This window comes from Lethenteron reissneri, chromosome 20, assembly GCF_015708825.2.
Source record: "Lethenteron reissneri isolate LAM-NWPU_2019-01 chromosome 20, ASM1570882v1, whole genome shotgun sequence".
NCBI classification, from domain to species: domain Eukaryota; kingdom Metazoa; phylum Chordata; class Hyperoartia; order Petromyzontiformes; family Petromyzontidae; genus Lethenteron; species Lethenteron reissneri.
Genome location: NC_083798.1, coordinates 9,426,291 through 9,440,124, shown reverse-complemented (window position 1 = coordinate 9,440,124; position 13,834 = coordinate 9,426,291). Strand labels below are relative to the sequence as shown.

Genomic DNA, 13,834 nt, shown 5'->3' with positions numbered 1-13,834 from the left:
TGCGCTGCCAAGTTGGTGTTTATCGGTAGCCTCTTATAAACCCCGCGGGGATTAAGTGTACCCCGGACGCCTTTGCGTCCGGGGTGGAGGAGGTGCTTTCTCTGAGCCGGCCTTCTCCACGGCCTTTCCCTTCAGGAGTGCGGAGACCTCGTTCCTGGGCGTGCGCACGGCTGACGAGTGGTGGCACTGGAGCGAGGCGGCCATGGTGGACTCGCTGTATGCGGCGGGAGAGCACAAACGGCGGCGAGGCGCCACCGCCCACGGGGAGCCGGGAGGTGTGCCCGGGCGCAAGGCCCCCCCCCCGCACTCGAACACATCCCGGCCACGGCAACGTCTCCCCCACGTGCCGTCGTGCTCCGCCATTAACGCTCCGCAGGCACGCTCCGCAGGCACGCAACGCCGCACGCGGTGGCAGGCAGCGCAGAGCGATGTGACGGATTCCAAATCTAGCCGCAGCTGCGGTTTAACGTGGTTGTTGGTCGGTGCCATACTAACCGGTGACAGTCAACTCCTGATCATCTAGGGGTAACAGGAGGGCGTGAGGGATGACCCAGATAGAACAAAAATGCGTCTGTTGCCCTTTATAAACGAGGAGTTGAGGGGCCCCAGTTCGACGCCAGCACATTTATTTTTAATATCTGTAAAACGCAACGACGTGAAAATCTCACCGAGCAGGTCTGCACCAGGCCTCCATTTAGCCACCTACTGCCCCAAACCCCACAGCAACTGGTGACCTTATATAAACAAACCTAATATGCATTTCTATCGTGCTACAAAGATAATGTAAAAAATATATATTGATTAGGCTAGGAAGCTTTTTATTGTTATCATGCGTAGATTTGTTGTGAAAACATATAATACATGAGCTTTATTGTTAAGCAAGCAGTTTACTTTCTGAAGCGCATGCGCTGTGATAAGTGAGGAGCAGATGATGATTAAACCAGCGTGCGAGTCAAATTTTGCAAACTAGCGCGGATTTTCAGCGACCTCGAAAATCCGCGCACGGATAACAGAGGCTGAGCTGCATGGTGTCAAGAGCGCAGGAGGGCGGTGGCCGGCACTTTCTCCAGCTCGTCGTGCGGCTCTCTAGTCTGCGTGTCCCCTGTGCAGGTGGGGCCGCTGCAGGGGAACTATCACCTCGTAGGCCAGCCCTCGGTGAGGCGCCGGGACATCGACGGCCCGAGCTGCACGGTGAGACTCGCGAACCTTGCGTCGGCATTTTTGGAAACTTATTGAGAACAAATTGAAAAACATTTTGCAGCATCTGTGACACAGCAGAACCGGGCTGTGCAGGCCGTGCGAGCTTTGCTGAGGCTGATAGACGACAGCGTCGGGTTTATTTTCGACGGGTCCAGTGAACGTCTTGTTCCATTTGTTTTTTTGTCCAGGGCTGTGCGGAGCTGTCGCCAACCGCAGCCATCAGCCTCGGCAGCACTCAGTAAGTCTGACGGGATGCCACCATACTGTACTTGTACTGTACAAACATGAGCTGCAGCAACGATCACTCACGTGTCCCAATTTCAAATGTCACATTATGTTTTTGCCTTCCTTGAGTTGAGATCCGCTCAACCGTCACGACACCCGCAGTCATATCCCGCGGTTTGTTTTTTGCTCGCAGGGCTGAGGCGTTGGGGGTGCTGAGCGGGCTGCGGGCGGCCGGCTGGCTGGACCAGGCCTCTCGGGCCTCTGTCCTGGTGGAGTTGGCACTCTACAGCCCGCCATCCCAGCTGTTCGTCAGCGTGGCGCTGCTAGCGCGCGTGCCCTCTTTGCCGGGGGAACGGCCTAGCATCGGCGTACAGTCTGCTCGCCTCTACAAGCTCGGCACACCGCTCAACTATGCCACCATGATCTGCGAGGTACTCCTCACCCGGACAATTGCACATTTGTCCTCGTGAAGTTCGCGCGCAAACAGGCTGCGAACCACTACAATACTCTTGCCCAATAATTGTTATGTTTTAAAGAACGCGATGGCTCGTGCGGCAGAGAGTGCCCCTGTGCAACAACGCTGCGAGATGGGCCAGGTGTGTGCGCGCGATGACGCCTGTGCCTCCCGCTTTGCAGTTGCTGTTCCTGGTACTCATCCTGTTCCAGCTGTACCTGCAGCTGTGCCGCCTGAGTGACCGTGGGCTCGTGGCTCACTGCTCCGAGCCATGGAACTGGCTGGAGGTCAGTGAAGCTACGTGATTTCGACCCTCAGTAGATTTGTTTGAATCTTTACAGCGAAATGTTTTGCCCTCCAATTAACCTAAATGTATCCCTTGTTAATCCACTGCTGGATAGGGTGGGGGGCGTTTACACACCACGTGGGTTGTGGGGGTTATTCGACCGTAAATTACCGGGCTGGTAAGTGCGGGTTGTTGAAGGTGGAGTGCAGAGATACTGGAGCATATAATTACAGTACAATAATGGATGTTGCTGCACCGCTCTCTGCTGCCGACAGAGTATACCCACAGCAGCCTACAACAACGTGGCGTGAATGGTGACGACCCATCAAAGCACTATCCAGACTCAAGCCCTCCTTAACTTCTTAGCTTCGCATCGCCCGCTCGTTGCGGATGATGTGAATGCTGCGCGTGTCATTGTTGCTGCAGCTCATCCCCTAGCCTTCCCTCCTGTGAGCTGTGGGCCGTCTCATGCCTGGAGCGGCGCCTAACCGCGCGCGCCACGCTCTGCTGTGGGTCACAGGCCGGCATGGTGGTGGTGGCGCTCGCCCACTTTGCGGTTTATGTGAACCGCTTCGTGGTGGCAATGACGCTGATCGAGTACCTGGAGGTGACCTTCCTGGAGGCAACGCTGGACGTGGGCCCTCTGGCCGCGTGGGATCAGGTTCTGTGTTTTATTCATCGGGCGCTCATTTTTCCAGCGCATCATCATCGGGGATTAATTTGACAGCCGCGAATGTCTCCTGTGTATATGCAACCGTGGCAAGCCAAGCGTGTGTTGTCAGTGGAGTCATATTACAAACGGGGTTTGGGTAGATTTATGCTAACAGGAATGGCATAAGTTAGTAATATCTGCAACGCTATTGTCTTTGTATCAGTATGACTGTTGTCGCACGATGTTATTGCTAGTGTCTTGAAATGCAGTTGCATTGAGATGCTATTAAAATCCAAATTGTAGAGTTTAGAACAATGTTAATGGGCAAAACCTTCTGCACATAATGAGTGGACCAGCAGGCGACGTGAGAAGCGTGACCTGCGCCATTACTAGCGGAGCACACCTCCTGTGGTATTTATCACCCTGCCTTACCTGGGCGCTCTACTTTAGACCATAATGCACCAGGGCAGCCTTCAACGGCGGTCGTTGCCACACCATTTGCTTTTGTTCCCTTGTCAGAGGTTGATGTTAATTGCGTGCAAGTCGCCATATGTGCTCGCACGGTGAACGCATTATCAGTGGAGTCCATCGTGACCGTAACTCATCGTGGGGTCTCCCCGTGCTCCCGCAGACGTCTCGCTGGCTCTCGGCGGTGGTGCTCTTTCTGCTGCTGGTGCGGACGCTGCACGCGCTGCGCTGCTTGGGCCCCATGGCCGTGTGTCTGTCACCCCTGAACTTCGGGCGCACACACCTCCCCCCGCTCGTGGTGAGCGCCTCTTCTCACACGAGCACCGCGCTGCAAGACTGCGCTCGCGACATTTAGGCTGAACCAATGTGCAGACGTGCATGTTCACCACAAGTATATGTGGTTAATGCGGACATGATTCTTTGCACAAGGTTTCAGTTTGGTGTTTTAACATCTTAACAACTGTTTTATTGCCAGAAAGGGTAAAACCTATTCTTATATTTTTTATTGGCAAGAGAGGTCCCATGATGTACAGAAGTTCATTGGGATCACGCGTGGGCAATTCATCGCCCCCTGCTTGCAGGCCAAGTGCCGAGGCACCATGCGCCACATAGGGACGGCTGCCAACGGGTTTGCGCTTTGAAATGTGTCGGGATGACATGCAATGCAAGTTGCATATCGAGCGCAAAGCGCTCTGAGACGACCTGATATGAAGGAGGGCGGCTCTATCAAACACGAGCCTTCAAGATGTCTGGCTTAGCGCGCATCACAGAGACCACGTTGCTGTGCTCGTTCCAGCTGTGCCTGGCACTGCTGCTACTGGCCTTCTCCAGCCTGGGCTACGTGTGCTTCGGGAGGTTGACACGCGCCTACGTGGATCTGCTGTCGGCCTGGGAAACACTTCTGCTGACCCCGCTGGGCGCCAGCGGCACGCGCCACGTCTCGGCCCTCTCCCGCTCCGAGGGAGCCGCTGCGTTCTACGTCACCTTCCTCCTCGCCGGAGGTCTCCTCTGGATCGCCGTTGTGAGAGACGCCCCACACTCACCGCGCTGCTGCTGTCATCCGCTCGGCTGATTTACTCAGGCGTTTAACCACCGCGTGAGTGGGGAATTAAGAAGTCGTCTTATTGTGACTGCGGTGAAATGAAAGCCATTACCCACATCCCGTTACATTGCATGGTATGGGTCTCTACGTGAGACTGCGGGTCTCCACGGGAGTCCATGTGCACCTAATAGCGATTGCAGTTAAGTTCAATGCATCACTCGCATCACATCATAAAGTATAGGTTGGTTAAGACACTGACATGGAGAACTCAGAAATACAGAGATGAAATAAGTTCATGTGCAGGTGCTGGGTAGATTGCTACATCGCAGGACCGCGAGAGATAGCGACGGCTTTGGGAGGCCTTCACCCGGCAGTGGATTGACCATGGCCATTGATGATGGGTAGTTAAACTTCCAGAGCTGGAAGCTGTATCTCACCCTGTGACTCTCCCCGTGGCTGCGTCGCGTGCAGCTCTACAGCGTCCTGCGAGGCGTCATGCGGCGGGCTCGCCGCGCAGCCCTGCGGAGGAGGCACGTGGTGTGGCCACGCGACGTGGCCGGGTTCTTGCTGCGCGAGCTCGCCGTGCTGCTGGGCCGAAGGGTTCCATCGCAGGATCTCGAGCCGCCCGTTCCGCCGGTGGGCCTCGCATCCTGCTGAGTGTCTCTGATGCCCCTGTCACCCCAGTGTGCGTGCCAGTGTCGCGTTCTTGCATGTGTGTGTTTTTTATAAATGGTTGGAGAGGTGGCGCATGCTCCGCTATGAATTGCGGTGGCCTGAGTTCGATTCCCGGCCATGGCCATCATCAGTGGCATAATCTGAATTGGTCCACAGCCATAAATAAGCATCTGGTGCAAGTGTGTAAGCATGAGCTCTGGGAAGACAAAGGTGGCCAGGTGTGATTTTAGCCACACCACCCCGTCGTGTGCTGTACCGGCCTCAATAGGTGCTCACAAAAAGTAGTTGCAGGATACAACTCTCGACATAGGCTATGCGGGAAATCTTTGATGTGGTTGAAGCAGCAATGCTCACTTGGTACATGGGCAGAGCGCCAGGTGGCTTAAACGCAGCAAGTTGGCACAGCGGGCAGCACAGGTGGTGCACGTGCTCGTCATCTTGGTCCATTACACCATGACACCTGGGCTTGTCCCATGACCCTTCTGCTAATGAGCCTTTCACTTCACATTGCCTCACAGTGCACCTACCCTGGCACAAGCGCCATGATGGCATCACCACCACCTGGTGACAAATGGTAGCCATTGTTGTTCTTCGTTGTTTTTGACGTTATATTCAACCCCGTACGTAAGTGGAGTAACCGTGTGGTCTCATCCTGTGCGCGTGCTCGCGTGTGTGCTTGCATGTGTGTGTGCACGCGTGTGCTTGCATGTGTGCGTTTGTGCGTGTGTGTGCGAGTGCGTGTGTGCGGGTGTATGCGTGTGTTGTGGGGAGCGGTGGTGTAGCGGCTAGCGCGCTGCGCTATGAACCCAGCGATCCGGGTTCGATTCCCGCTCACAGCCAACACCAGTGACGATTATCTTAACCGGTCCTGGGCATCCCTAGGTCGACTCAGCCTCAAATTAGTACCTGGTGCGGTGTGTAAACATCGCCACTGGGGAGACAAAGGCGGCTGGGCGTGGTGTTGGCCACCAACCCCTCATATGCCGTGCCAGCCTTCAAAGGTGCTCGCTAACAGCACTTGCCCCAACAGTCTGTGAAGGCTATATGTGGGATATTTGTCTTTGTTTTTTTGTGTGCGTGCATGTGTGCATGTGCGCCCGTGTAGGGTCTCATGCTGGAGGAGTTTGAGGGCCAGGTGGACGAGCTGCTGTTCCGCATGAACGCGCTCACAAACAGCCTCCACCACTCGCTGCAGCCGAAGCCTCCCAACTACCTGGACGAGGACAACGCCTACAACTCGGCCTCCGAGGGCTCCTGCGCTCACGGCTCTCAGGTTTACCCAGGGTGCACCCCGTCCCTGCGCCGGCATGGGGGGCAGCTCACGCACACGTCCCCTGTCTGCTTACACACTCGTGCAATATTCACCCTGAATCTGTGTTGATATTTCTTTTAGTTAATTTGACTCTGAATGGTTCGTCAACATACTTTGTCCGATTCAACTTTCATTCCAGGAAATTTGATACAGGTTTACGAAATTTCACATTCACGCAATTGACAAATTATGGCCATTTTTCCATTATCAAAATCGAATTTTCATGTGAACGAAATGTAACATGGCACACACCATAAGATCATCAAACGAGAAGCACCTGGGAGGCTGCATCATCCATCCGCTCCAACGTCACGGTATCCCTACAGTGCAAAAGTAATGCTTCCACATCGCCTTTCCGAGCTATTCCAACATGTAGATGTTTTGGTGACTTTTCCTGAAAAGCTTAATAATTTTTGTCTACTTATGATTAAATCGTTTTGATATCTATATTCTTTATTATTATGTTTTGTATCGTGAAAAATGATATCGGTGTATTATATTTTTAGGTTTGGAGTAAAGTTGGAATGTCCAAAACACATCCCTAATTTTTTGTATGAAATGAACGGGCAAAGCCATTCCAATTTAAGAAATTTCGCTTTACACGTGTGTTTTTTGAAGAACGCATCCCTTTCGTAAATCGAGAGGTGCCTGTGCTTGGCCACGTCCTACACCGTTTCCATTTCGTCTGCACAGCTGTTGTTTGTGCACCGCTTTCTCGTTGGTTGCCTCCGCTCTCATTGCTCTGTGCTTCGTCGTTGTTCTTGTGTTTACGTGAGCGATTTTAGTCGTCTCGGTGAATCAGAATCTTTATCAGGATCGGATTCAGATTCAAACGGGATTTCATCCTTGTCCCTCGAGTACTCACCTGGGAAAACAAAGTTAACTGACGCAGATGAATTAACTATGAAGTGCCCCTACCATTTCCTTTAGAGCGAGTTCCAGCTTTGTATTTTACACATGAGGTGTAGCTGTCTTTGGTAAGTTTATGAATGTAGAAACCTATAAACCCAATATACATACACTGACGTAACGTTTGACCATACTTCACCAGGCTGGTCAGTGCGAGTTTGTGAAGGGGGGGCCACCCAGGACCGGTTTAGATATCACCGCCACGGATCTTAGCCGTTGGAGAATTTAACTCAAGTCGCCGGGCTGTGGTATGGTCAAAACAAATTGCGCTGACTGACATTGTGTGGGGAAACCTTCATCCAGCAGTGGATTGCCAAAGTGCTGTTTATAATTATAAAATTACTGTCAAGCAATGTTTGTTGTACGTTGCCAACAAGCGTATGCATGTGTAAGCAAGTGAGTGGAGAGCGGGGCGATGCAACCAACACGTATCGAATTCAACAGAGTTACATGGCTGTCAGAAATAATCACAAGCCCAATAAATCAAATCCACTCCGGGGCAGCTTGGATCACAAACGTTCCACACGCCACTGCGTTGGCAGTTCAACAAATGCGCACAGGTGCTGCGCTCAGCCACTTGACCGCACACGCGCCCTTCGCGTAAACCACCGGAATTGGGAAGCGTCGCGAGGGGTTTGGCGGGGGCGTTACGAGTCGTATCTCGTGTTCGGATATCGAGGCGTTGGGCGGTAACAAAGTTGGGAAGCCTCTGGTCTCAACAGGCGAGTGGTGGTCAATGGAGAAGGCGTACCGATACTAATGTACACGTGATACGGCTGCTTCCCTTCCCTTTCTGGCTTCGTGAAAAATGAAAACACTCTGCGGGGCTGTGTGATGTCTCATGGTATGAGTTTCCCTTGAGAGCCATCCATCATATTCACGCCATTGTTGCAGCGCCAAAGCTCGCGGTTGTGCTCTTTGAAGCCGAAGTGGAGTGTCGCTCGCTGAAAATATCAGTTTTCATGAGTCGTGCTTCGGTTAGAGAGCCGTGAACATCTACCAGGGCCGGTTAAAATCGGAAGGCACGGCTAGAGCAGTTCTACCCCCCTCAACTTTGATGATTTGTCATAATGCAGGGTCGTGAGTCAAATCAATGTTTTTAAAAATGTATATTGTGAGTGTAGCAGCCTCCAGTGGCTGCAGGCGTCGCGCGAGCACCAATACATATAACATGTACGAAAGTAAAGTTATTCATTATTACGCACACCAAGCGGCAAGGATCGTTACACCCCCGAATAATTGTGGTACATTTTAAAACGTACACAACAAGTGGGCCCCATATAATTACTTGGAATAATAGTTATCTGTACTTGTAAGGCGCCTTTCACAAAAAAAGTCTCAAGGCATCGTGCAATTGAAAGAACTGAGAGGCATCTAAAGAAGTCATTTTTCTCCTATGTGCTCCTATGTGCTCCTATGTGCTCCTATGTGCTCCTATGTGCTCCTATGTGCTCCTATGTGCTGATCTCCATCTGATGTCAAAAGCTAAGCTCAGCAGGCAAGAGCCTTTAACAGGCGGCCACTATGCACGTCAAATTGTTCTAGACTGCCGAGTTATTTGGAGGTGCAGTAGAAGTCAGGGCAGCATAATCCATTGTTGTAGTGTACTGTACTTATATTCTTGGGTCTTTCGGTAAAGTCACGTAGATAGGTTCAAATAAAAAAAAACACTAAAAACTACGACGTTTCGATCGCAACACAAGCAATCATTATCAGGGGAAAAAATAGTGGAAAAGCTGCTGAGGCAGGATGTTTTAAAGGTTTGAAATGGGTGTAGCCCAAGTGTCATAAGCGACGTGGGCGGGGCTAGTGATGTTAAAGTGAGAAATTTGCATGTCAATGTCAGATCGGAGAGCTACCTCCACGACGACGAAGCTGCGGAGGTGGCCATTGTCTTGTGAGAGATTAGCATGTCAATGTAAGATCGCAGAGCCACCGCTACATCGAGGAAAACGAGCAACGGTGGCTGTGTTAGTGAGACATTTAATCTGTTAATGTAAAGACATTTAACCTGTTAATGTAAAACCAGAGACATTTAACCTGTACTTCTATGTCCCCGCGTCTACAAGTCCTGCCTTCACCAATCTGCATGCACGAACGTGGTGAAATATGGTCAAATAAACCACATGCCCTGCAAGGCATGGGGTGGCCCTCATCCAGCCGTGGATTGACAAACGTTCTAACTACGTGACTTTACCGAAAGAACCAAAGAGTTCGTGCTGTGCACGTACACCGGGGCTGCCCCGTGCATTGCCGGGGCCGCTTGGCGCATTCACTCGGCAAGCGACGAACGCTCCATGCCATTCGTGTTTACCAGCTGGCGGCGCTGGATCTGGAGCGGGAGCTGGAGCAGGGCCTGGAGCGCGACTGTCCGCAGCTGGGGGATCTGCTGCAGCAGTGGCGTCACGGCGAGAGGGACGCCGACTTCCTGCACAAGGAGCACGTTCTCAGGTACGGCCGCCGGCCACAGCCCCACGGAAATGTCGTCCTTCATCGCGATGCTGAAACTTACCCTTCATACTTCACCACGCTGATCCCCGGGTAATGACGAGGAGCTGGCTGCTCGTCCGTGGTCTTTGTTAAGTATCGCCATCGGTTATTGTCAATCTATTGCTGGTTGAAAGCCACTCCACACCGCCACCGTCCATCACGGTCCATTGCTGCTCCCATCCACGTCGCTCTCCTGCACGTCAACTGATCTCATTGCTCCATGTCTGCAGCATTTCGTCACCAGTCTTGTCCATCGGCCATAATTTCATCTGACGCTGTGTCCTGCCCAAGCCCTTTGGCCTATCGTAATTGTAAATATGGTGTCTAATTTGTGTTTGCTATATGACAATTGTGTTCCTCTTTCCCTCTCTCGGTGTGTTTGAACAAAATGACGTCACCTCTAATCTGACCCACGATGGTGTTAGTGTCTCAAGGTCGGCGAGCTGCGGGGTAACGTGGCTGTGGTTTCTGTTTCCACCCAGGGCTCAGCTCGAGCTGGAGATCATCGAGAGGCTGCAGCTGTGTGAGGAGAGCGCGCTAGGCGAGGAGCCTATGGGCCACGCGGACAGCCCCTGCTCCAGCGATCACCTCGAGCTCACGCAGAGCATTTCCCGAGACCTTCACGGTGGCAGCACCTCCAGTGTCGCACACTCTGACACCAGTCAGGCGCGGCACCCTCTCCATTCTCCGGAGGTCAGCCCGGCTGTGTCAAATCTCTCTGCGGAGGACTCACAGTGGAGTCGACTCGAAGGACAAAGTCATGCAGAGCCGGCAGCGGCAGGCTCAAAACAAAAACACGGGATCTCTGCCCAAAATGGTGCCGTTGCAACGACGGGTGCTAAAGTGGCTGCTTCGCCTCTGCTCCCTGGTGGGAGACTTGGTGAGAAGACCGCATCGTCAAGATCTCCAGAAGCCCCGGCAAAGGAGCGTCAGCGGAGGCCCGTCGCGGCTCACCAGAACAAGCCGCGCAGGTTGAAGAGGTCTCACGCCACACTCATTCCTACCTTCGACGATCCCTCGTTCCTGGAGGATTGTGTGGACTTCCTTAGCGATCCCGCAGAGGAGCAGGCTCCCGGCGGTGGGTTGCTGTTGGTCGCCCCACAAAACGTCAGCTCCGTGGACGTGATGGTTCACTCGCACGCGTCCCAAGCGGAGTCCGTCAGCGACTGTTTCTCCGGGGAAGACCCCAGAAACTTGGCGCGCGACCAGGAGCACCAGCCTCCCCCGCCGGCGGCGTATGTTGGCAAAGCTCCTCATCAACCCGGTGGCGACCACCCTGCAGCGAGCTCTCCAGCCCAGAAACTGAGCAAAGTGAAGAAGAAAAAGAAGAAAGCGAAAAAGGAACTGGAAGCGATGATCAGGGACTTGGCGTGCGAGCCGCCGGCGACCGTCGGAGAGAGCGACGTGACCCCCGCTGAGAGCGAGGCACCCGGCGTGCTCAAGCGGTGCTGGTGACTTGCGGCCACAGCTGGACAAAGAGCTGCGCCTTCTGGGTTCCATATTTATTTATATTTATTTCAGACTCATTCTCTTAAATAAGGCTACATCTGCATTTTCACCGATGGTTATGTTTGAAGTAAATAGGATCGTTTAAACCTGTGCTTTTTACGCGGCAAGCAAAGGGGGCGATCAAAACATTGTGAGAGTGAGATGGTGGCAAAACGACGATTCGCGTCGTGCCGTAGCACAGCGAGCCACTCCGAGGACACCAGATCCACCGCAGGGCTTTAGCAAAGTGGGTGGACCCCTCCCGTACTCCGCCTGCCCAGTGTCTGTATCTTATATCCCATTGCCAACGAATATGTTAATGAGCGAGGCTTATTTGAAAAGCTTAACAAATACATTTGAAAATTACCATGATTTGAATATTCTTGTCAAGATTTTTTTTTATTTACATTTCTCGCGCATATGTGTGTGGTTTGAATGTGTGTTGTTTGGGCACCACGGTGGTGAGATGTTAACTCCCGCGCCTGGTATACAGAAGGTCATGGATTCGATCCCGATCCCGACCCTGACGCCTGTATATTTGAAGTTTGCATGTTCTCCCCGTGGTCGCGTGGTCCACTGCTTTTTTCCCTCCACTATTAGAAACATGCGTTTAGAGTATTTGGCTGCTGTAAATTTCCATGTAATAAGCCTCTCTGTTGAGCTTCCAATTGTGGCCAGGTCGCTTCTAAAAAATAACTATTTCGTGACTGTAGGAATCCATACTCTTTGGTTTTTTCGGTAAAGTCACATAGGTATAAAAAATCTTTTAATTTTATACCTACGTGACTTTACCGAAAGAATCAAGGAGTATAGTTAGTATATTTAGTTAGTTCGAATGACCACGGACAAAATGACAATTGCTGCTGCGTGTCGTGTTGCACCAGGCTGGAGTGCGGTGGAGTTGAACACACAAACTCACCGACGGTGCCTTCTTGGTAATCTAGGATTGAAGCTTTCGTGACTGCAGATGAGTATGATGCCTCCTTGGCTTTAGCAGTTACGCACTCAGTAAGATGCACACTTAATGTTTCATGGACAATGCATTCCACGCGCGGTAAGACGAACGTCGCAGCGTGCAGCGCGCGTCGCTTCGGCAAGTTGTGTCATGATCGCGCAGACAACTGTGTCGTCTTGCGGATGCGAGTAGCAAAGGTGGGAATATCTCCAGCGACTTAAAATCGCTCGGCCCCAGTGAGAAACTCCAGCGTGAGCAGTGACTGGCAGTAGCTGTAATTGTTCACAATTACCGACCGCAAGCGTTCGTTGACCCTGTGAGCGTGATTTTCAGACACGGTAGTTGGTTTTGGCTAAAATGTTTTCGCAGTAAAAATAAAGATTTTCTTTACCATTCTCACTCTGTGATCTATTCTTACTTTGTGCATGCCGAATTCCCTTCCCTGTTTGCACTGTGCTGTCTTGTTCACGAATACATTTATTCAGCAAATATTTCAGAAACGTCCATTATTGTTCCGATGACATGACTTGTTTAGCCACTTGGCAAAGTGCACATTTGCAGCTAAGCCTTTGTCAAAAAGTAAACGGGGGCTTGATGCAACCATTTGAGGTTCATTTAAAATAGGTGTACGCAATGAAGCGATCATCATCATTGATCGTCATGATTCATCCACTGCCGATTGAAGACCCCAAGTTGTCACCACCCCGCCACCGGTCTTGCGACGCAGCAATTCGCGTGGCTCCTGCGCGTGAGCTGTCCTCGTCGTCGCTTCTTCTCGACCGCGGGCACCTCGGCCATGTTTGTCCTCCTTTGGCCGCCACTCCATCATCGATCTCGACCCGTCGGCTGTCGTCCCCTACTAGCAACGTGTCCTGCCCAAGCGCACTTACTTGTCACAAGTTCACATCAAACAAAATGCAGCCCTTTTTCGATGAAGTTATTGAATGATTTCCTGTAATTATGTTCCACTGGTTATTATATAAACAATTCCATCTGAAAAATATCGAGATTGTACATTTTCTGCAATCTAATTTTTCAGAAACAATCTTCCATTGTCAGTGTAAATAACTTTGGCAGGTGGGCATCTCCTTACCTGACTTCCCCTCATGACGGGTTTCTTCCCACTAAATGTGGAGCGTTGCGTCAACGGTCAAAACCACACACCAATCAATGTTGGCTCAACGTTGCATGTTTACTGGCTTGTTACTTTCTTCACATTCTTGGTGTCCCCGTTGCAACCTCATGAATAATGAAGCCAGCTATGGGTTCGGCTAAAGCGCGGCCTGGGTGGTACTTCTGATAAAGACTTTGAGTCAAAGATTTGGGTCTGACAAACATCTGCCAGGCCTGCACACCCCCACCCACATAAGTCTGCACAGCTCCTGGCACAGCCCCGCCTCATCAACACCACCCTCAGACACTCAAGAAGTTATTTAAAAACCTCGTAATGAGTGAAAGAGAAATGAATAACCCAGGGGGAATAGGCTCGCAGCATGCGAGCTCGCAAGCGTTGCGGCAGCGCTTGGCGGCTCTGACGAGCGGCGCTGTTTGTTTTGAGTCCTCGGCCGGGCCTGTGAGGACGGTGTGGCCGTGAGTCGCGTGTGGTGCTGTAACTTCACGCTGTGGGAAAACCCAGTCAAGCACGCCCATATTTGAGGCTTTCTTTAATTGAGCCTCA

The 13,834-nt window shown here is 51.9% G+C and overlaps 1 protein-coding gene across 1 annotated transcript in view; it reads left to right on the top strand.

Annotated features, from left to right (window-relative positions):
• PKD1L1 (polycystin 1 like 1, transient receptor potential channel interacting) overlaps window positions 1-12,551 on the top strand; it is a 65,450-nt gene extending 52,899 nt beyond the window's left edge. Inside the window, 13 exon segments of the mRNA XM_061554801.1 lie at window positions 136-229; window positions 231-275; window positions 1,111-1,191; window positions 1,389-1,438; window positions 1,619-1,856; window positions 2,062-2,166; window positions 2,686-2,826; window positions 3,449-3,583; window positions 4,082-4,306; window positions 4,799-4,963; window positions 6,108-6,275; window positions 9,541-9,674; window positions 10,196-12,551. Coding sequence (XP_061410785.1) covers window positions 136-229; window positions 231-275; window positions 1,111-1,191; window positions 1,389-1,438; window positions 1,619-1,856; window positions 2,062-2,166; window positions 2,686-2,826; window positions 3,449-3,583; window positions 4,082-4,306; window positions 4,799-4,963; window positions 6,108-6,275; window positions 9,541-9,674; window positions 10,196-11,168 — 2,554 coding nt within the window. The 3' untranslated portion in view covers window positions 11,169-12,551.
• The last annotated feature ends 1,283 nt before the right edge of the window (window positions 12,552-13,834 follow it).